The 23,441-nt window shown below is 39.4% G+C and overlaps 1 protein-coding gene across 7 annotated transcripts in view; it reads right to left on the reverse strand.

Moving 5' to 3' along the window:
- RNASEH2B (ribonuclease H2 subunit B) overlaps window positions 1–23,441 on the reverse strand; it is a 71,657-nt gene that overhangs the window by 18,727 nt on the left and 29,489 nt on the right. For all 7 annotated transcript variants that reach the window (XM_036831973.1, XM_036831966.1, XM_036831970.1 and 4 more), the window contains 5 exons: window positions 19,719–19,833; window positions 9,122–9,186; window positions 7,387–7,492; window positions 4,919–5,000; window positions 3,521–3,563 (listed from right to left, as the gene is read on the reverse strand). In XM_036831973.1, coding sequence (XP_036687868.1) covers window positions 3,521–3,563; window positions 4,919–5,000; window positions 7,387–7,492; window positions 9,122–9,186; window positions 19,719–19,833 — 411 coding nt within the window. The remainder of the gene's footprint in view (window positions 1–3,520; window positions 3,564–4,918; window positions 5,001–7,386; window positions 7,493–9,121; window positions 9,187–19,718; window positions 19,834–23,441) is intronic.

Raw genomic sequence — 23,441 nt, forward strand, 5'->3', positions numbered from 1 at the left:
TGAGAACCCACAGTCGCCGTTTCCCTTTTGCCTCCTGTTACCCCAGGCCACCCACAAATGAACTAACACGCTCTGGTGCATATGGACGCTTATTACCCTCCTCTCGTTCCTTCTCACTCTCATTAGCCTTTGTGAGTGCCGCCCTGCTTCAGCACCTACACCCGAGGGGGCTCTGTTCAGTCCATGCTGGGTTCAAAAAGGATTGTTCACTTTTAGCTCACCTCCGCCATCATGAAGTCATTATTCACCCTAACCTTTCTCTCCCTCTTTTGGGTGTCCACCCTAGGGAAATGGGAATTTAATGCAATAGTAAATCTCTCAAGAATTGCAGCCCATGGAGAAAATCTATCCCGGCGCTGGATCTGTCATCCCTACCCTCAGAGTGACACGTATGGATTAAAGGTATGACATTTGATGCCTAAGAATGACACTCTCACTCTCACCCTGGTCAACGGTTCTGCTAAACCTATCCCTCTTGAAGTTCATATCCCGTCCCTAACGCAGCTTCCGTGCTTGGATCTCACCCCTCACATTAATATTTCTAACCAATACCAAGTACTCATTCTCAAGTGCAATGAGACTAGCCTGTCTTGCCGCCCCTGCCCCTAGTGACCAGTGGAAGAAGGAGGGAAAACGCCAGCTGTCCGGCGTTTACAATATGGCCCTCCTAAGGCCTACGGAAAAGTCCCCACACCTCACGACCCCTCTTGTAACGGTGGCCTCTCTCCTCAAGCCGCGTGGTACACCCTCTTGGGCAAACCACTTACAGGAACGGCTCAGCTCCTCAGAAGTGCGCCAGGCATGCACTCCCCCAGACGCCTGTCTCTCTGCGGCCTGAACATAAACCAGCTGCCTTCTCAGAACAGCCCCAGCTCTCCTTCCCCTCCCCAGGACTGGCTGTGGCCTTTCCTTGGATAGACAATGCCTTGCTTGCGGGACAGGGCACGCTAGGCCAACTAAGTAATCAGATGAACCTAGGTGTAACCATCCATAATATCCGCCACTCCTGAAATAAGAGGCTGATGGGCCTCATCCTGGCAGGAACTGGAGCAGCTGTTGTTTGGTGGCCCCATGGGCGGCTTTGCCTACCTTGAGGCAATGCTTTGTAACCTGCCAGATATTCTGTCTCCTCTGGCCAGGACTATGGGGGATCCCCCCTTTATTTCCTAGCAAGTGTAGTGATGGATAATAGACTGGCCCTGGACTATCTGCTAGCTGAACAGGGAGGGGTATGTGCAGTAATCAAAGAAATGTGCTGCACCTACATCAACACCACTGGCCAGGTGGAAGAAGATATCCAAAAGATAGATGAACAGGCCCAACGGCTACACGCTTTTGGAAAGGGTAACCCAGTGCCAGCTCCGCATGGACTGCAGTCAGAGGGGTGTTACCAAACATGACCTGGTTCCTACCCCTGAGTGGACCTCTGATTGCAATCATATTGTTGCTGATTTGGGGCCCCTGCCTTTTTAATCTCCAGTTTGTTAAGTCTGTTTCTTCAGGTTACAACAGTGTCACCTACAGATGATGGTATGCCAGGGATTTCAGCCCATCCTGCATGAAGATGGGGACCATCAACATCCACTGGACAGGGCTGCAGGCTCCTTCTCCTCCCCACCTCTACCTCTGCCACTGTAGATGACCCTGAGACCTCCTGTCTCTGACAGAGAGCAAGGTGACCTGGACCCCACTGGTAGGGACAATGGCCCTGCGCAGCTTGAAGCAGCCACAGAAGACGGGCCATCGACCCTTTGACCCTTAAAAGGTTTTAAGGGCAGTTAGCCAGACGTGAGCAGAGGAGGGAGGCAAGGTCATGTGACAGGAGACCGTAATACATCTTGCAGTGACAGGGCTTCTAGGGGCAAACACAGAAAAGCGGGAACCTCCGGGCTGACAGGAGACCATATATCTTGTGAAGACAAGGGTCCTAGAGGCAAACAAAGAAAGGCAGGAACCTCCTGGTCGGAGTGTAACCTTTTGCTCATTATGCCCTCATTACAGTAGAATTAGCATTGCAACCAGAGCAGTACCCATCATGCCCCGGCACCATGACAGATCCGAGCAAAACCAAATAAGGACAGAAACTCCCCCTCCTCTCGGGAAGGTGGACCTGGGATGAAAACCAGGAAATTACCCCCCAAATCCCTCCCTCCTTGATGTATATTGCACCCAATCATTTTCACACCCCGTCTAACCAGCTTGCCGAAAGGACTCACTGCTGCTCACCTGAGCCTGCCTGCGCTCCCTCCTGAGAGTGTACTGTCACTCAATAAATCCTTTGCTTACTTGGCCTCTCAGTCTCAGCTCTGAATTCTTTCTGTGACAAAACAAGAACCTACCCTCCAGCAACAGTATCAAAGGCGAAAACCTTCAAGTATAGGTTTCGATCCATTCATGAATGATCTCTATGTTACTAAGGAAGACAGATATTTGGGAGAAAGAAATATGCTTAGCTTGTGGAGGGAGAGAAATAAGAAAGAAACAAATACACCTGTCCTCTTAGTTAGAGCAAGACAACTATATCTATGTCCCCTGGTACTGTTGTCAGAGGTTCACTACTGGACTGGAAGAAATGTGGGTCTGACCTAGAATAACTTTACATCTTACACCAACTGACTTCCTCCAGTACTATTCTTCCAGAGAGGAAAAGATGAACCTCCTTGGGCAATTTGCTGAAAAAGGCCCACAACTAACACTGATGCACTTTAAATTTTATGTCCTTTTCTAAAAGTCAAAGTAATGAATGTTTTTAGAGCCATGACCACCTTCAAACAGGAATGATTAAAAAAAAATATCCTGAGCATGTTGGTCACCTCGAAGGCAGGGAAAAAGGAAAGTTGTTTAACACCCACTTTACAGTCATTTGCAAGGCACTCATTACTCTTCTGGTAGGAGAATGACCTCACTGACAAGCTGTTGCATGTGTTTACTTCCCTGTGTCTGAGCAGCGCTCACTGGTCTGCGATCACGCCTGGACTTTGGGATGCTACTCTTTGCACCTCAGGTGTGGTTTATAGCTGGCTTCTCTACTCCCTGTATCTGGGAGACAAACCTAGGCCACAGCCCACAGTGCAGAGGAGCTGTGGGTGGCAGTTTGAGAACATCTGGAAGGGGAAAGGTTTTCCACTGATAGCTTCTGTGTGTTGCAAAAATCATGCTCTACGTGCCTTTGTGCCCATGACAATTACATTTGGCAAAATGAGTTTTAGTTATAGAGTATTCCTGGTGATTAATAAAGTTAATTACAGGATCTAGCTCACTCAAGAAGACTTAATTTTAATTATACTTCTTTAATATTTTGACATAGGTATCCAGCTAAAATCGACTCTTTGATTTTCACAGCACTTTATCATTCACGTAAAAGCCACAGAAATAAAAATACTGATGGAGAGCCCAGTATAATCTTTATTCCGCATAAGGTGGATGAAGTATGTTTTAAAATATACTAAACTAAATTTATGTGGCAAAAGTATAATATTTTTCTAAGCCCTCCAAAGATAGCTTAGTCACAGCTTCTTACCTTTGATGGAGGGTTTGGCACTGAAGCTGGAGGTTCTGGAAGCCTGAGGAGTAAAAAATAAAAATCATAGTCATGGTTTTTCATAGACAAGCAAACAGAAAAACTGGGCCAACTTCAGACTTAGTAAGTCCTACTTTCATCTAGTAGTTTCACCTCCATATATCTTAATGCAATCACCTCAGTGGAAAGAGTGAAATTTCTCTAAGTGAATCAATGTTCATTTGCCTCCTTAATTCTAAGTATTGGAATTGTCTGAGCTAAAAAACAAAATGAGAAGTCATTTGCTGAAATGGAATTGCTTTTCTTTAGCCTCTAAAAATTTGCATTTTGGTACTGTATTTTTTCATCATAAATGATGAATCTAGAATATATATAAAAGTGAAAATTCTTTTAACTGTTGACAAAAAGTCATACAAACTTTACTTTTCTTCTCTTAAAGTTTAATTGACATATCTTTCTCCTCAAGTCTTTAACCAAAACTTAAAAATTTCAGCAGTAAAGAATATAAAAAAATAATGGAATACAAAGACATAAGGTCTCTAACAAGATAAGCAGGTACAAAGAAATCCAGGAAAATATTAAACAGAAGGATATGTTTATCAATTCAAAGCAGGCTTTCAACATACTATATATATTACTATACTACAGAAACCAGTATCTACTAATTGTTTTTTTAAAGTAGGACCTAAAATGCAATTTGCTAAAAACAGCAACTGTATCTATTAAAAAGTCATCTTATATTCATGTATCAGAGGAAAAAATTATTATAAGAATCAGGAAAGGCTATTAAATCATCACACACATGAAATCTGAACAACAGTTGCTAAAATACAGAAAATAAACATTTTTTTCAGCCTAAGATAAAGTCTTTATATTTTATTAAAGATCATTATGAAGGAAGGAACACAAATCAAGTCATTCTCAAACGCTTCTTCCCCCTCAAAGACACAGATTGTGTTTCATTCTTCATTGAGTTCCAAGTGTTGGGCATAATAAAAATACTTAATGAACGTCTAATGATAATAAAAATGGTACAAAACCTTTAAATATAACTTTCAAAAATATTCTCTTCTGCCATCTACTCTTTCCTTCCCATGAACCAAATTAGTTAAGGCTGGCTGGGGATAAAATTTTAACACAGTTTACCCTCTAATATCAAAACAACCGATAACTCCAATCCTAACACTCAGGGGTTCCTACAACTAGTATCCATTAAATCAGTTTGTTCCAATCAAAAAACTATCTATTAAAAATCACCTCCAAATCATACAGTCTAGGACATAACTCAAGAATAATCTCTTATCAGAAAAAGTGATATAAGCCATAAAGAAACCCTATTTCTTGGAAACCAAGAAGCACAATTATGCTTAATTATTACTAAAGCTGAACCATACTTACTTTAAATATTTAGATAAGTCATCACTTAATTCTTTAGGGATGTAATCAGATATCAGACCATGGGCATAACGAATATAATCCTCTGAAAGAAATAGAATGGAGAATGAAAAAAAAAATAGTAATAATTATGGTAGTTTTACAGTCAAATTGACCAGAGTTCAAATTCTGGCACTGTCTGGGCTTAGAGAGTCACTTAAGCTTTTTTTGTGAAACGGGGATGCTCATATCTATCTGTCACAGTAGTGGGGTAATCTGATGGATGGATATGTAGGATGATATCAAAGATATGATGAGATAATCAAGCACAATACAGTAGATGCCCACGAAATAAGAGGTAAAAACTCAGGGTTCTTTTCTTAGCTGAGGCCCTTGAATACAAATAAAGTTCAAAAATCAGATGTAACAATATGAAATATTTATGTCTTTTTAAAAGACTAATCTTTTCTAGGTCTGTTTCAATACAAAATAAATCTAATTATTGAACAGTAAATGAGTATGCTCATTTAAGTGAAATAATACATATGTCTCTATTAAGTACTTGCTTTATAAGAGTCCTGAATGTTATATATACCCCCAAACTAATAAAATGCCTTAAAAAACAGAAAAAACAAAACTTAGCAGAAAGTATAATCATTACTTCTAAAGCATTTGGATTCTCAGTACTAAAATGAAACTCTGGTATCAATTAAATACAGAACATAAGAGAAAATCTGTTTTAAAGCTCTGTTCCTTAATTCAGTATTTTTTGTAGAATACTAGGGGATAATCAAACTTAATAGATGGGATAATCACAAGGAGATATAAACTACCAAAAGCAATATACCAGGTTTGTTGCTGGGATATTCATTTTCTTCTTTTTTTCCTTTCTCTTCTACCTTCAACGTTAGGATAACAATTTGCCTCAGTATTACTTAGAAAGTGCTGCCTGGTCCACCTGATCTCAAAAAGTCTTCAGTAAGAGATTTTCACTGCCAGCACAGAACTGAAAGTTATCACTGGACCCTTCTTAAAATATGCTCATGGTTCTGAGTTAGTAATTATCTAATGAGTCATGAATAGACAAAGAAAGTTATTTTAAGAAAGCCAATATACCATCTGTTTGCTTCTTCTGGTAGCATATCAAGCTAAAGATCTAAAAAAGGAAAGAATGTAAAGAGTATAAAGCTTACTTTATGGCTGGGAACCTAAATGGTCATATAGCCAAGCCCAGACTCATATTTAGAGATTGGTACAAACATTGGCCTCAGAGCAGAAGACCTGGCCTGCTAGCTAGGATGGGTGGCCTTGAATAAGTCATCTACTTCTCTAAGACCACAGTTTTTCATTTCTAAAATGAGAAGATCTGTCTAAATAACCTCTAACACCCCTTCTCCTACTTTAACAAAAATCTATGGTTTTATCCATCCATCCATCCATCCATCCATGCATCTGTCTATCTGTCCAGCCATTTGACTCAGTCCCTTCTCTTCTTTTGTTAAAGCCAATCAAAGACACTGATAGCTGGTAAACTCAGATGTTAAGGGCAAGTCTACCACTCCCAGAATGGCAGGAGCCAGCTATTATCCATATGTACAATGTACTGTAAGGTGGATTTCTGCAAATCAAAGATTGCCTGAATCACCAACAGGCCACCGTTCCTAGTTCTTTTTTTTTTTTTTTTTTAATGATGAAACTCTGGTGTTTTGGAGTTGTATACTAGAACAGGGGAACACTGAATTGGAGCTTAAAGTCAGAATAATGTCTGTCCTACCATTTCAGAAAGTTAATTGTATTAGATAGCTGTTTTTATTCAACTACACATATAACAATAAGAGGACACTACACTGTAAAAAAGCAAAAAATTTACCTTAATAACCTAAAAGAAAAAATTGCCAATTGAATAAAGTTTCATCTAAAATCAAAATATTGAGACCTACAGTAGGACCTATGCTCCTTGAGAGTAAGATGCAGATACAGCTCATTGGAAATCCTTGTGCCACATGAACGGTACAACAAAAAGGTTATGAGTGTGGGCTTAAGAGTCAGGCAAGCTCCATTAGTAGCTCAGCTCTACCATTTACTCGCTGTGTGACTTTGGACACAGCCTCAGGACTCTCACTGTAAAATGAGACTTAGATGGAGGGTCAGATGGGCTAATGTGTGCACACTGGCAACTTAGTAAAAGGCTTGGCACACAACACAACCCTAAATGATAGCCAGGGTTGTTAGGGCTGTTATTACTGTTAGCGCAAAATATATATTTCTTGAATGAATGATTTAAGTATCAATTAGTGAAAGAAGTGAACTATGGCAGAAATACTACTTGGTTCTGAAATAAAATGCACACCTGCCACAAGATCTATGAGAACACATCGGCAAGAATGTGAAGCTTCTGAGACATTAAGATTTTAAAATCATAAGACTGGCATTTACTCCGGTCAGCAACTTACTCCAGACAAAAATAATTTCTGATGAAATGATATACTTACCTTCCTTGTCACTGGAAACCGGGTCACCAGAGAAAAATGCAGTAGACTGTACCCGGGCACCGACATTTACATTATTGGTTTTTAATGCTGCCATAGTCTGATTAACCTATGAAATAACCAAAAGGGGAATATCAGGGTATTTTCAACTAACTTTAGAAACCCCATGACTTTCCAGACAGTCCTCAATCCAGTTAAGATCCAGGAAGACGTAGTTGAGGACCTAGAAATACCTTCACCAGATATCACAAGATGAAAGATAGCTGCACATTTGAAGAAAGGTGAAGGGTAGTGACAGCACTACGGGATGAGCTCAGGACATGGACTGCCTAAGGCCTACACAATATGAGAGCACTGACTCTGGAGGTAGGCTGCTTGGGTTTGCTCTGTGACCATGGGCTAGTTACTCAACCTCTCTGTGCCTCTATCTATGAGAGGGGGATAAAGATAGTACTTATCTCACAGTACTGTTGTGAGGATTAAACGAGTTAATGTATGTTAAGCTCTTAGTACAGAACATGGCACAAAGCTTATATGTAATGATTTTCTAAATAGAATAAATAATATAAATTTCTCACTTCCTAGGAATTTAAGAAAGGAAACACAATCAATAAACATAAACCTCACTTTGCTATTTCATGTCATTATCATTTGCTAAGAGCAAAAACAAAATGCCAAGTTTCTGCTCAGCACTTCTCATTCTTCACCTACACAGAATTCTACCAATGCAAATACTACTTACCATTAAAGCAAATGAAAAGTGAAACATGGGTACTTTTCAAATCTTTTCACCACTTTGTACATAAGAACCTGATTAATTCTGCAAGGTTCATTTCCATGTTCCCAAGTTCCCAATGTGCTCAGTAACATGATATTACAAACATGTTTTTCATATACAAGACAGAAGAGAATCTTAGGAAGCAGTACTAGAACTGGTATCCACTGAACTTACAAAAACTTTGTCATCCATAGATCTGGTCTGGCGAGATTCTTTATCACGGTGAAAGTATGCAATATCCTTAGACCAGTAGCTTTTTTGTTTTTTCCTTTACTATACCCATAATAAGAAATACACAGCAACCCAATACCCCAAACCATATATAAATATGTTTCATACAGTCATACTTAATACTTGCCCATACTCTGTGCTATCTTTTAATACATCCTATCCTATTCTATTCCATTCCATTCCAAGAGAAATACTGATTGTGATCCACTAAATCGATTTGAAAAACACTGCCCAAGATCTTATATTAGGTCTGATTCTTAGGATCACTAAGATACAGGGTTTGCCTGGAAGATGACCCCTCTTCAGCATCCAGACACTAAGCCTGAATCCCATCTGCCTGGTCCCCTGTGGGTCATGTGTGAGCAACGTCGACCTCTGAGACGCCTGTAGGACTGACAGCATCAAGTGCACGTAGCCCTGGTATTACCTGGCTTGAAAGACTCAAGTCTACACCAACAAATAGCAAGAACTTCTTCATTCACTGGTGAGGACCACAGGGAAACGGGGATGCAGGTCAAAGCAACACATCAAGCTAAGTCCAAAAATACATGAATTAGGGAGAATGAAAAGCCAAAGATTCTTCTCCCACTTGGAGGTCTTTGTACAGCCTCTCTCTTGTAGTTGGATGTTCAAGATGGTCTTTGGGGTCAGGCTTACGACCTTCTCTAAATATGTTTAAAAAGGAGCATTAAACTCTTTCTGCCACAAGGCATTGGAGAGGTACTGTACCTTTTTTTCCAGCCATTTTAATGTCTTCTCTTTGCTGTACTTGTAATATTTCTTCTTGTCTATTTCTGGATTAAATTAAAAGAAAAAAAAAAGAGTGCAGTGGATTAAACAAAAAATAAACTCGTAAATTTATATCGTATACAAGATAAGAGTTTTAAAAGATTTCAGGGAATTCCCTGTCAGCCCAGTGGTTAGGACTCTGCTTTTACTGCGAGGGCCTGGGTTCAATCTCTAGTTGGTGAACTAAGGTCCCATAAGCCATGAGGCGTGGTCAAAAAAAATAAAATAAAATATTTCCTAATATTTTACACTTTTGAAAAACTCAATTTATAACCCTGGGAGCATACGTGAGACTTTAAAAAAAATCCCTAAACAGAACTGGGGTACCTCAGATCTCAACCAACTATTAAATGAGTGGGAATTTAAGAAAATTATCAAATTATACAAACTGTTTTTATCACAAGGAGAAATTTTTTTTCTCTTCTTTTTATTGTATCTATACGAGATGGTGGATGTTAACTAAATCTACTGATAGTCATTTCAAAATATATGTAAATCAAACTATCATTTTGTACAACTTAAACCTACACAGTGATATATGTCAATTATTTCTCAATAAAACTGAAAACAATTCTACAAATAAATCTGGAGGAAAGGTAATTTTTTAATTGAAGTATAACTGACATACAATATCATATTAAGTTTCAGGTGTAGTGATTTGATATTTATACACATTCTGAAATGGTCACCACAATAAATCTAGTCATCGTCTCAAAAGGTAATTTTTAAAACTCAGCAAATTAACATACTGAGCAATCTTAATTTTTCTGAATAATTTTAAGCTCACCTCAATGTTTTCAATGAAAGACTCCTTTTCTAAAATAAAAATGGAAACCCCAAGAAAGAAAATTGAAGCTAAATGCAGGTGCCTACGAAGTTCATTGCATACATTCAGGAAAAGAATCTTGTTAATTATTTAGTGCTGTTCTGGTGGGATCAGTGGAGAAAGAAGAAAAGATATATCTATCTTTTAATGTATTACCAATATAACCATAGCTACTTCAAAGGAATTTAGATTTATGATAGGCTCAATCTGGCCCTTTATGGGGATAAAAGTTTCATCTCATATAAATTATACTTCCTCTCCTCACAATCCAGCTAGCTTTATGTAATCTAACGGCTTAATGTCATACATGGCATATGATATTAAGCCGTTATTTCCTTGGTAACACTTCATTCACAGGGTTTCTTGCTTTCTGTGCAGTCAGCAGACGCAGCTCTTCCACTCCAGCCTCCAGCCTCCGTGCAGGAGTTACCTTCGTGACCACTGGAATTCCCACGGCCAGATGCAAACTCGCCATATGTGACTCTGCTAGAATTACGTAGAATGACGCTTTCTCTTTCCTCATGATCATGGTGGGAAACGGAAACTGCTTGTTCAGGGGTGGTTTTCAGCAATCTGTTAAACTGCTTGAAGTTTCACTAAACGGTTGGTATGGGGAGGGGCTGGCCTGAGCTCTTGCACATTTCCTCCCCATTTCAGCCTGTGGTCGTCAACACTGTGGGCAATAAGAGGTGGATGGAGTGGGTGCTGGACCTTTGCACCCATCTCCTCAGGACGCGTCACTGGAATAATGAAAATGAGGGACCATTGCAAACGGCATTGCCAGAAGTTTGAGAATTCCAAGGCGCAATGCCTGCTCTCCTGGAGCCAAGACTGCTTGGCAAACAGCGTGCTGTGGAACCAAGGCAGATGAGGCTAGACTCAGCCTCCCTGGAGGTGACATAATATTTCTTTGTACAAAAATAGGGGGAATTCTAAGAGCATACAGCAATCACTTAGTACATGTACGCTGCTGAATGAGTCTCAGACGTTCTGATCATTGCCTGAGACAATCTCCATAGAGGCTCAGTGGTCAGGTCTCTCCCAGAAATCCCACCTTGACTCTGCCACTCATTTGTCTCTTGCCTCTACCTCCAAATTTCCTGAAAGGACATTCTACAATCTGCCATAGCTTTCCTCCCTCTCGTTCACTCTCTGAGCCCCTTGCAGGCCCTTCCTTTCCCTCTGGAAATGCTGGTTCAGAAGAAGTGGAGACCAGGCTATGAGCCGTACTGCTGGGGCTCCTACACCCCCAGTGCACGATGTCACCTCGGGAAGTCACCTATTGAATGAGGTGACGGCACAACATCTGGCACACAGCAAATACTTAGTATTAGTTACGAAAAAATTAAATTATAACTTGTTAATGATAATAACATCAGAATCTAATGTATAGTCAGGCCCGTGCTAAGTTCTTCATACACATTTTCTCATTGAATGCTCAGAATAAATCTCAGGTAAAAACTACTATTTGTCCCCATCTTAAAAAATTAGGTTTGAGTGAAGTTAAATAAATTGTCCAAAGTCACTGAGCTGGTAAACAGGAGCACTGGATTCCTTCCCAACCTGACTTCAAAGCCGTGCATCTGGTGTTCATTTTACTGAGATCAATTAGTCCTCACCCCGCTCAGTAGTTCCGACCCTATTCCTTATGGGAAAAGACTCTCCACCATGGTCCTATACAGCCTTTCTCTTGGTCTTTCTGCATCTCTAATGTCTCTTCCTCTGACTCTTTTCCGGCTCCACTGCCTCCTCCTTGGACGCCAACTTGTATCTCTCTCTGGGCGTGACTTCATCCTGTCTTAGCAAGACTAAACCCATCCAGGAAGCCCAGAGGCCCGAGCTGAGGCTCTGTGTGTCATCTTCCTCCCAAATCACCCTCCTGGTCGCCCAGGCTCGAGTCACTCCTGCCTTGCTTCCCACTGGATTCCGTGGGAGACAGGAACATTATCCTGTAGAGAACAACGAGGGAGGAAAAAGCAAAACAAACAAACAAACAAACCCCAAAACAAACTGTGTCTGAAATCAGGAGGCTTAGCTTCTTGTGCTGGATCAGTTCTACTTCATTTTTTTAAAAAAACAACTGTATTTAGGAATAATGTTCGTATGATTAACACACCCATTTTCGGTGTACAATTTGAGGAGTATGGCCAAATGTCTGCATACAGTCATGTAACCACCAGCCCAAAAAGTTCCCCTGAGCTTACAGTCAATTCTCTCATCCCTATCCAGACCTCAGGTAACCACTGATCTGCTATGATTACAGAACTGTTTTTGCTTTATTCTAGAACATCATAGGAATGGAATCATACAGTGAGTACCTTTTTGTGACCCTCTTCTTTTGCTCAGCATAATTTCTGTGAGATTCTTCCATTTTGCTGCAGCTAGCAATAGCTCTTTCCTTTGTATTATGGAGTAGTATCCTGTGTATGGATATCCCATGTTTTGTATACCCACTCACCTACTGAAGGGCATTTAGGTTGTTTCCAGTTTTGGGCTATTTTGAAAAAGTTGCTCTGAACATTCTTGCACAAATCTTTGTATGGACATACGTCTTCATAAGTCTTGGGCAAATACCTAGGAGTAGAATTACTGAGTCGCAAGAAATTGTCAAGTGGTTCGACCATTTTATGCTTCCACTAGCCAGGCAGGTGAGTTTCCGTTGTTCCATAACTTACTGGTAGTGTCTGTCTGTTTTATTTTAGCAACTCTCATGGATATCAGTGATATTTCCCTGTGGTTTTAATTTACATTTTCTGGTGACTAATGATATTGAACATCTATTCATGTGCCTTATTCATAAATCTTCTTTTGTGAAGTCTGTTCAAACCTTTTGCTGATTTTTCTACAGGGCTGGATATCATCTTATTATTGTGTTAAAAGAGTTCTTTATACATTTATATATATCTTTTATCAGATATATGTCATATAAATATTTTCTTCCAACTGTGGCTTGTCTTCTTTTTTTTTCTTAATGGTATCTTTCAAAGACCAGAAGATATTAATTTTAATGATATGTAATTTATAATTTTTTTGTATGGTTAGTAGTTTTTGTGTCCTATGAAATCTTTGCCAATCCTCAAGGTCACAAAGGTTTTCTTCTATGGCTTCTTCCAGAAATTCAATAGTTTTCATTTTTGCATTTAAATTATTGATCCACTTCAAGTTAATTTTTCTGTATGACTCTGAGGTGAGAGTTAATGTTAATTGTTTTTCATATGGATATCCAATTTTTCCAGGTTATTTGTTGAAAAGGTTATCCTTTCTCCCATTAAGTTATCTTGACACCGTTGGAAAAAAAAAAAGATTGGCTACATAAGTGTGGGTCCACTTCTGTTCTATTTGGTTCCATTTATCTATCTATTTAACCTTAAACCAATGCCATAATTTCTTTATCATTGTAGCTTTACAGTAAGTCTTGAAATCAGGTTGTGTAAGTTCTCCAACTTTGTTCTTCTTTTTCAAAATTGTTTTGGCTACTGTAGATCCTTTGCACAGTCATATAAATTCTAGAATCAGCTTCTCAATTTCTACCAAAAAAAAAAAGCCTGATAGTCATTCCATTAACTCTATAGATTACTTTGGAGAGAATGGACATCTTAACAATATTAAGTCTTCTAATTCATGAACATGGTATATCTCTCTACTTATTTAATTCTTTAATTTCTCTGCAATGTTTTGTAATGTTCAGTGTACTGGTCTTGCATATTTTACGTTTCATTTATCCTTAAAACTTCATGATTTTTTATATTATTAATGGTGTGCTTTTATTGCACTGTCCAATTGTTCACTGCTAATATACAGAAATAGAATTAATTTTTCTATATTGACCTTATATCCTGAGAACTTATTAGTTCTAGTGATTTTTTTTTTTTTTTGGTAAATTCTTTTGAGCTTTTTACATACATGACCATACTGTTTATGAAAAAAAGATAGTTTCACTATTTACTTTCTAATCTGCATAGCTTTTATTTATTTATTTATTGGCATGTGGGATCTTAGTTCCCTGACTAGGGATTGAACCCATGCCTCTGCAGTGGAAGCATGGAGTCTTAACCACTGGACTGCCAGGGAAGTCCCAATTTTTTTCTTATCTTATTGCAACTGCTAGGATTTCCACTAGCAGGATAAGGAGTTGACATCCTTATGTACCAATCTTAGGGGAAAAGCGTGTTCAGTCTTTTACAATGAAGTATGATATTAGCTTAGGTTTGTCATGGATGTCTTTACCAGAAGGAGGAAGCTCCTTCCTATCTCTAATTTGCTAAGAATTTATATTATGACTGAATTTTGTCAAATGTTTTTTTCTGCATCTATTGAGATGATCATAGTTTTTCTTTTGTAATGTATAAATATGGTGAATCATACTGATTGATTTTCTAATGTTCAACCAACTCTGCATTCTTATGATAAACCTCACTTGGTTATAATGTACCATCCTTTTTACATAGTTAATTTGCAAATATTTTTAAAGGATTTTTCCATCTAAGATCATAAGGGATACTAGATTAGTTTTCTTCTTGTAATAACTTTGATTTTGGTACTGGGGCCATTCCAGTCTCAAAATTAGTTGGGAAATATGTCTTCTTCATTTAATTTCTAAAAGAATTTGACTAAGTATCATTATTTCTTTGAGTATTATTTTTTTCTTAAAGTATGGTAGAATTCACCAGTGAAGCCAGTTGGGCCTGGAGTTTTTTTCCTAGGAAGTTTTTAAATTACAAATTTATTTCTAACTAAACATTCCCCTGGACAAGGTGATCACTAAGAAGTATCAAGCTTGAATATCCCAAAATACTATACAAGGACGAAGTGCATAAACTACTGTTTAATTTTAAAATTTACACATTTTGATAAGCAAGGTGGTTTAAAATATTCACGAAGGCCACAGATTACCCACAGTTATGAGAAATACCATAAAGTGTTCTATTGTGTCCTAAATTTAATATTTGCGAGTTTGTGAGTTAGATGACATGTGCACATGCTGGAAAGGTTTCTTTCCCTAATGTGTCTGGTGCCTATAAAACTGGTCTCAAACATCTGGAAAGATTGGGTTTACAAAATAAAGATGGAATAAAAAGGAGTCCACAATTAAATAACATGTTCAGCAATTGGGTAATCAGTTCACAAACTTGAATTTCCCTGATGTATTGTTGAACAAACTGCCTGGAGCAGATTTTCACATCTACTTTCTGAATGTTTTCCATCACTGAGAAACTCATATGGTCTCTTTTTTTTTTTTCCTGCCTCCTGGGGATAGAAACTTGGCAACTGTGCTTGGGGTATTTTAATCAGGTAAGTTTTCCTGGCTCTTCCTGTTAATCACAATGGACAGCGCAGCACAGCTTTTGCTTGCAATATGAAACAGAGTGTTATACTCAAGATGAAGTTCATAACCCTTTATTAGTCCTTTCCCCTGTCATCTCTCCACTGAATGGGAGCTTTTTTGGCAAGAAGCATGCTGAGCCCCAGAGCTAGCAAACTGAGACACATCGTTTCCCTCACTAATAAAGCAGGCAGTGCTAACTAACTAAGGTCACCGCCATCATCATTCAGGATGTAGACAACTGTGGCTGGTTTATCCGGCAGGGAGAAGGAAAGGTTCTCATAAACCTAGCAGGCTTAACGAGATCTTCAATGCCACAGACTTTTGAGACAGCAGCTGGAGTCCAATATCAAAATAGCTGGCTGGGGAATTTGAGCATTTCAGGTTTTTACTCTCTCTGCACAGTGCCTGTGGGGAGGATGGAATTGAAAAAACATCAACTTTCCTCTTTATCTCTGCTCCCTGTCACGGGTAGTACCTGACCACTCTTTAGCAGTCTTCTTTGTTTCTTATTTAAAAACCCTAGCAATAAAATACAGAGAATGGAACCAAATACTAACTTAAAAATATCTAAATTCAAACAAGCAGCCAGGACCCAAGGCAATCGTTAAAAGAGGCTGCCTGCAAAACAGAACACTCACTGCCAGGATGAGAACTGTCTTTTCCTTAAGCTGTAGAAGTTCCCGCTGTCTCCTTTCCTGTCTCTCTCTTTGTCTCACGAAGAGAAATTGTTAATGGGATATACAAGACTAACAAAAAATTAAGTTTCTATTTTTACATGAGACAACACCTAAAAACTCTAACAGAGTCTCCTGGAAGTGTTACACAGTTGTAAGAAGGAAGAGAAAGAGTTGCCGTCAGACAGACATGGGTTCAAATCTTGATTTTACCACTTCAAGTTCTATGATGTTAGTCAATGTGCTTAAACTCTTTGAGCTTCAATTTCCTCATTTGTAAAAATTCAGGTTCTACTAACAATGAAAGGGAATTACTGCAAGAATTCAATAATATACGTAAAACAACAAGCATAGAGATGATATATAATAATTTGTTAATATATGGTAGACATTTTTTTATTATCTGATTATCCCCATTCTCCCACTTAAACCACTTGACTCTGTATTAATCAATGGATCATCAAACAAATGTGCATTGGTCACTTACTGTATACCTAGTACTTAAACATCAGCAAAGAATTTAAAATTTCTAGTTCACAAGCCTTAATGGTACAAACATTTATTGAGCACTTACTCTACACCCAGCACTCTCTGGGCACTGATTTACTTGTATTATTTCATTTAATTCCTGAAGCAACTCTTTGTGGTGGATAGTAGATACTATTAACTGCAATTCTTAAACAATGTTCATATGCTGGTAATTTAGAGATCTCAACACTCTAAGGGTAAGAGAAGGAAAGCTTTATTTTATGATTTAGAACAACTTTGCAGAGGACTAATTATAACATATGGCAGAATATGAGGGATACTCTTAACCCTTCAAACTCTTCATCTTACAGATCAAGGATGCTGAAAAGTTTGAATGATTTGCTCAAAACTATGTAGCAAATACATTCTTAATTTTTCTTGTAGGCTATCAAATCCTGTGATCAGATTACCAGATTGTTCCTAAAGAAATTCTTTTCCTGAAAGAGATATGAAGCAAAAATAACAAAACATTAACACTGGTTGATTATTGCAGTTGGAGACAAATATTTGTAGTTTTTTTCCCTCTGAGTTTTTCTGTACCTTTAAATTTTTTGATTAAAAAAACTGCCTCCCCTGCCCATGTACTTTCATTTTCAAAGCAGTTATATCATCAACCTTTATACATGCCAGGTTTCTAAAAACCCTAGGCCTCAAATTTTTCTTTCTTTCCTTTTTAATGACAGTAAGGCAAAACAAAGTAATTTAGGTTAAACTTCACAGGGTAAAAGATGTATGCAATTCTCTAGAAGTCTTGGCAGTTCCTTCATAATTTAATTCTTCCCCTAATGAACTACATTCTGTAAATCTTAAAATAATGGAGGGTTCAAAAACAAAACAAAACAAAAAAAATTTTTTTCTGGCCGTGCTGCGCAGCTTCCGGGATCTTAGTTCCCCGACCAGGGATTGAACCTGCACCCTCGGCAGTGAAAGTACGGAATCCTAACCACTGGACCAGCAGGGAATTCCCCCAAATTTTTTAAAAACAAGAAATAATAAGATCTCTAATGCCTCAACCTTCAAAAAGGCCTCTTCATCAAAACAGAAGCAATTCCACATCGCTTGCTTCACCCCTTGACGCAGAACACAAATATGTGAAATATTTTTCCTCATGTCATTTCTGTATACAAGGACAGCATACTAAGACAGACATCATTTTCCACAAAGATCCAAAGAGAAACACACAGTAGCCTGAAGTTTACAATTGGTTACTTAGAGCTGGTCAAACAAGACAAGTATAAGGCATTCACTTTCTATTACAGCAGAACTTCCAAAAGTTAGGCGATGTTGAGAAGTGAAAGAGATTAGGACAGGAGTTCAGATAATGATTAACAGACGGTCAGGGGGTCAGTGAGCAAGGAGGAAGGAATGGAAGTGAGGGAAGCTCCTGCTTTGGAACACAGGCTGTACACTAACAAATGACAATGCTTTAATACTATTTCTGAATTTGGGCTGCTGGGTTTTGGTTTCAGGTAACTGTTCTTACACAGCTATTGGAAGATTTTTGGATAATGAGTTAATCGTGTTGTCAGCTTCCATTAACTTGGCAAAATGAAAATGACTTGTAATTATTCCTCACTGCTTTAGCTTTCAGAAATGGCTATGAGCTACTTCATTTGTCACCCACAAAAAGATTACTGTCTCCTGCCAAGGTCAGCACCAGGGAGTGTCATTAATCGGGCTGCTTTGATGAAAACCTGGGCACCACATACCCCTCAGGCTCAAAACAGAGCTCTGTGTCTGGCCAAGTGTGAATTTAGTAGACCCTTCGAATGTGAAATGCAACGAATGAGGGTTTCCCTTTTTCCACCGTAAGCTTACACTTCTTGGAGTCACCACTTTCTTGGTCCTAGAAGAACTACCATAGTTGGCCAAACCATCTAGAACCCCAAATAACCATAACTTATCAGCCCGCTGTTTCGGTTCTCACACTGTGTTTCCGTATTAACTCTAAAACTACTTGGATGATTTTTGGAGACACTGATTCTCAGTCTGAATGCTATTACAAACCTGTCAAAACACATTCACACACTGCCTCACTTCCTCCTCTCAAAATTCAGATAAATGCCTACAACTCACCTCTCTGTCACCCCTAGCCTGCTCCTCCCACCCATGTCCCCTGTCTCCAGGGGGCCACCTCTACCCATCCTGTGGGTCAAGGCACAAGCCCAGAAGCCATCCTTGACTCCTCCTTCTCTTGACCATCATCCAGTCAACACACGAGGTTGCTACTTCCTTCTGGTTCCACCTCCTAAGCTCAGGCGACCATCACCTCCCACCTGGACCACAGCAGCAGCCTCTGGGGACCGGACCTTAGCTTCTCCACACAATAGCACTGCCCTACTTAAAACTTTGCTGACACTCCACTACCATTAGGTCAAGTCCAGACACATATAAGGCCCTTCACCACCTGAACCCTTGCCCAGCAGTCTCCCCTGTTCTCTCCTTACTAACCTAAACGCATCACTGAACTTCTTGGATCTTGCTAAGCATGACAAACTTTTCCATACATCCATGCTGCTACTCTGACTTTGCCTCCACTTAGAGGTTATTTCCCACAGGAAAGCAACACAATACCCCCCTACCCGCACTTCCCACCCTACCTAGGCCAGGTTATAAACCTGTCCTGTGCATCCCCACAAAACCCAGAGTTCACTTCCCTTATTCCCTACTGTCATTGCCCTACTTGTCATTTGTCTCCATCAGAGTAGAAGCAAAGTGAGGCAAAGGATAATATTTTATTTATAACTATCCCTAGAGCCTGGCTCTAGTGCTCAACATGTGCTTCTTAGTAGATGATCAATAAATGTTTCTTGAATCAATAAAGGCATAGATTTTATTCAATTTTACAAATGAGAAACCTGAGGCAGAAAGCAGTTGAGGCACTTACCTAAAGTCACAGCCTAGTTGAAAGAAGAGCTGAGACTAAAGCCTGAGCCTCGTGAATCCTGGCCCTGCAGGAAGACAGGCCCTCATATTTCACTGGTTCAAGTTTCGCAGACTGAACAAGCCGGTGCAAGAGAGGATGAATATTGACAAGTGGAAGCGAATCTGAACGACAGCTTCCCCTATGACCCACACAGAATAAGCATCATATTCCACAGGCCCTCAAGCCACTGCATTCTCAGACAGATGCCCAGCTTTTCTGGCAGCCATAAGCCTGATTTCAAAGGCCGCAGGCCATACCTTTCTCCTCTGTCACATGTCGAAGTAACTTCTCAAGCTCAGGAAGTTTCAGCAGCAAGATGCAATTCGGAAACACGTCATCCATCACAACTTGATCCAGGGGCTGAAACTTTCCCTGAAAAAAAAGACTTTAGTCAGTCAGGATGCAAGTACTCCAGTCAACAAACTCACACATTAAAAAAAAGAGACAAAGCTATATAACCTCATAGCTGGACCTTTAAACTAAGTTCAAAGTCACTTGTTCCACCTAAGGACTCCCTTAACGGGACAGGCTCCAGAAGTGACTCTCAGCTCCCTCTAGGAAGCTCTCGAAAGCACCTGGGTCCATAAAGTGGCAAGAAATGTTTTAATTGAAATGTTCTCTTTTTCCTTCAGATAGTAAGAATAATTCACAGGTTTCCCAAGTTACTGTCTTTAGATTCCTACCTTAATCTATATTCTTCCATGATCACCCAATGTGTTAAATATTTAACTACTTTAAAACAATATTTTACTAATATGTAATGGCCCACCACACAGTCTTGACATAATCATTTCATAATATACTAATGTTTCATTCTTGTTTTCTTTACCATATATACATAAAAGAGTTTTGCAATAAGAAATTCGTTTGAATATAAAGTTAATAACAGTTGGGAGAGCTAGACAGAAGAATTATTTTTACTGACGTTAAAATAAATCATGTTTAACAAAGAATGGGTCAACATTTCGAAAGTACATACTGATATTTTTTTAATTAAATAGGAAGAGATCACATCTAAAATGTAGGGGAGGAAATATCTGAATGCCTCACGGGCTATTTTAAGGGGCACTTTAAGTATTTGGGAAGAGAGAGCAAGATGGTTTACAATGAAAGCCAACTTACCACCATGAGCTTCATTCTGCATCTGCCTCCCTGAACCAGCCACAGTACCCCCAGAGCCTCCCAGAGGGCCAGGGTGAGGATTAATTCACCAGAGTCAGGGTCTTAATGGAAAATAGGCAAACAGTTCCCCCAAATGGGGGGAGGGCCTTTAAAGGTGCATCAGCACATGTATTGATACTAAGGCTGGTTGGTGGCTTCCTCCCGTAATGTATCCTAGAAACACCAGGAATGGGAGCTACCTGAAGTTTCCATCTTCTTCCCTGAATACTTCTAGGGCCTTCCTGGTGGTGACTAGAACCATTTCTGCTCCTTAGAGATACACGGCTCACCAGCCTCACTGCTCGCCGTGCCCTAATTACAGCGGCTACCGCAGTAGCTTCCAGATAAGGGGAAACATGATTGAACTAAGGAATAAAACTTCACTAATCCACAATAAAGAACACAGAATGTAGGAGAGGAGGAGAATAAGAGACGACAAGGTGCATCAGGAGAAAGCACAACTTAAAGTTTTAAGTCGGTTTTATTACTCTCAGTATTTATCACAAATTAAATCGATATAAATACAAAATACGAGTTTTGGAAAATGGATCTAAGTACTCAGTGAGAACCCATAAGCACTTAAACTATTTGCAGACATGAGAGTGCAAAAATAAGATTCCTCTAAGTGTTTAAATAACTCTATTCCTTAAAGCTGTCATTTCGAAGGTTTTCAAGCTGTGGTTGGTGGATCCCTGGGAGATCCAGTACCTCTGCAGGGGGTCCACAAGCTCCAAACTATTTTCAAACTAAGGTTACGATGCTATTTGCATTTTCACTGTGTCAACATCTGCACTGATGATTTCAATGCAAAGGTGGGTAAAACCCCTGGCTCCTCAGCACCGGTCAGGGTGGTGCCAGCAAACCGTCCAGCAGCCGCTGCATTCTTCACTGCCGTGGACAAGCAGGTAAAAAAAATCCCAGTTGCACTTAAGGATTTCCTTGATCAAGGAGCGAAAGCAATTTCTTTTATTTAAATCTTGACCTTCGAGTGCAAGTAGGTTAAATGCTCCGTGTGATGAAAGTCAAGTGTGGCTGAAGTACTTCGGCTGCCGCCGAGGCTCAGGGATCATCTCAAGGAAAAGCACTGTGTGACTGTCTGAGTTGCGAGCAGAACTAGCTGCTTTTTTCTCAATTTTTTACCTGAAAGAACCACTATGAACTATGGTTATTCAGACTTGAGTACTGACAGAACATAAATGAAGTGAACCTGTCACTTCAAGGGCAAGATTGACAGTACTTGTAGCCAACGATAAAATTTGAACTTTAAAGCAAAAATTAGAATTGTAGACAATTTGTCTGCCACTATGACAAGCTTCCCAACACTCAGAGTTTTCTAAAGAGATCACTAGTAATATTAAATTAACAAAGGTGTGTGTGTGTGTGTGTGTGTGTGTGTGTAATGAGTTGTGTAGACATTTGGAAGACCTGCATAATTCAGTGAGACAATATTTTCCAAATGACCAATGCATGATATTGCAAAGTAATATGCGTGAAAGATCCAATAGATTTTAATGTAAGAGAGTGTTAAAAACCAGACAGCAGACCCAAAATGGAGTCGTTTGTGCTAAGCCCAAACAGAGACTTAGTTTCAGCTCACCCAGAAGTGGAACCTTAAACCAGTCAATCAGTAATCTCCTAATCAGCACTAGCTAGGTCATTTGCCTGATAGACACCAGGCATCCCCTAAAGAAACGTGACCTTGCCATAACCAATCCCCCTTTAGTCTAGTTTAACTTTCTTGTTCTCTTATTCCCTTCTGGCTGTAAAAGTTTTTCATCTTGTACAGTTCCTTGGAGCTTCTTTCTGTCTGCTAGAATAGATGCTGCCCAATTCGTGAATCATTCAAGAAAGCCAATAAGATCTTTAAAATTTACTCATTTGAATTTTGTTTTTTAACGAGAACATGGAAAGTTCATTGACAGTGTTTCAGATTCCACATTGCAACTAACTTTTAAGAAACCACCACTTGTTGGTTTTTTTTTTTTTTTTTTTAAACTTTTATTTATTATTTATTTATTATGTTTATTTTTGGCTGTGTTGGGTCTTCGTTTCTGTGTGAGGGCTTTCTCCAGTTGCGGCGAGTGGGGGCCACTCTTCATCGCGGTGCGCGGGCCTGTCACTATCGCGGCCTCTCTTGTTGCGGAGCAGAGGCTCCAGACGCTCAGGCTCAGTAGTTGTGGCTCACGGGCCCAGTTGCTCCGCGGCATGTGGGATCTTCCCAGACCAGGGCTCGAACCCGTGTCCCCTGCATTGGCAGGCAGATTCTCAACCACTGCGCCACCAGGGAAGCCCCACTTGTTGGTTTTTGGAGTAGTATCAAAGCAGAGTATCCGTAACTATGTAAAAGGCTAATATACAATTCCTTCCTTTTCTGACCTCATATGTGAAAGGCAGCATATTCTTTACACACTTCCACTCAAACAGTGTATGGAAACAGACTGAATGCAGAACAAGATGTGAAAATCCAGTTGTCGTCTCTCAAGCCAGACATCAAAGAGATTTGCAAAAATGTAAGACAGTACCATACTCCTCACTGACTTGTACTGTTTGTTTCATTAGAAACATGTCATATGTTAATATATAATGGGCTTATTATTTTTATTTTAAAAATAAATTAATAAAATTATTTTAAAATTTCTCAGTTTTAATTTCTAATGTAGTCAATATTGATAGATAAAACACACAGGAACAAAAAGTTCTTTGGGATCCTTAATGATTGTCAACTGTAAAGGTATCCTGGGACCTCTGGCTGGAACTATTACTATTAATAAACTCTGTCTTTATATCACAAAGGTAAATTTTACTCCATCTGGGATTCC

This window comes from Balaenoptera musculus, chromosome 18, assembly GCF_009873245.2.
Source record: "Balaenoptera musculus isolate JJ_BM4_2016_0621 chromosome 18, mBalMus1.pri.v3, whole genome shotgun sequence".
NCBI classification, from domain to species: Eukaryota; Metazoa; Chordata; class Mammalia; order Artiodactyla; family Balaenopteridae; genus Balaenoptera; species Balaenoptera musculus.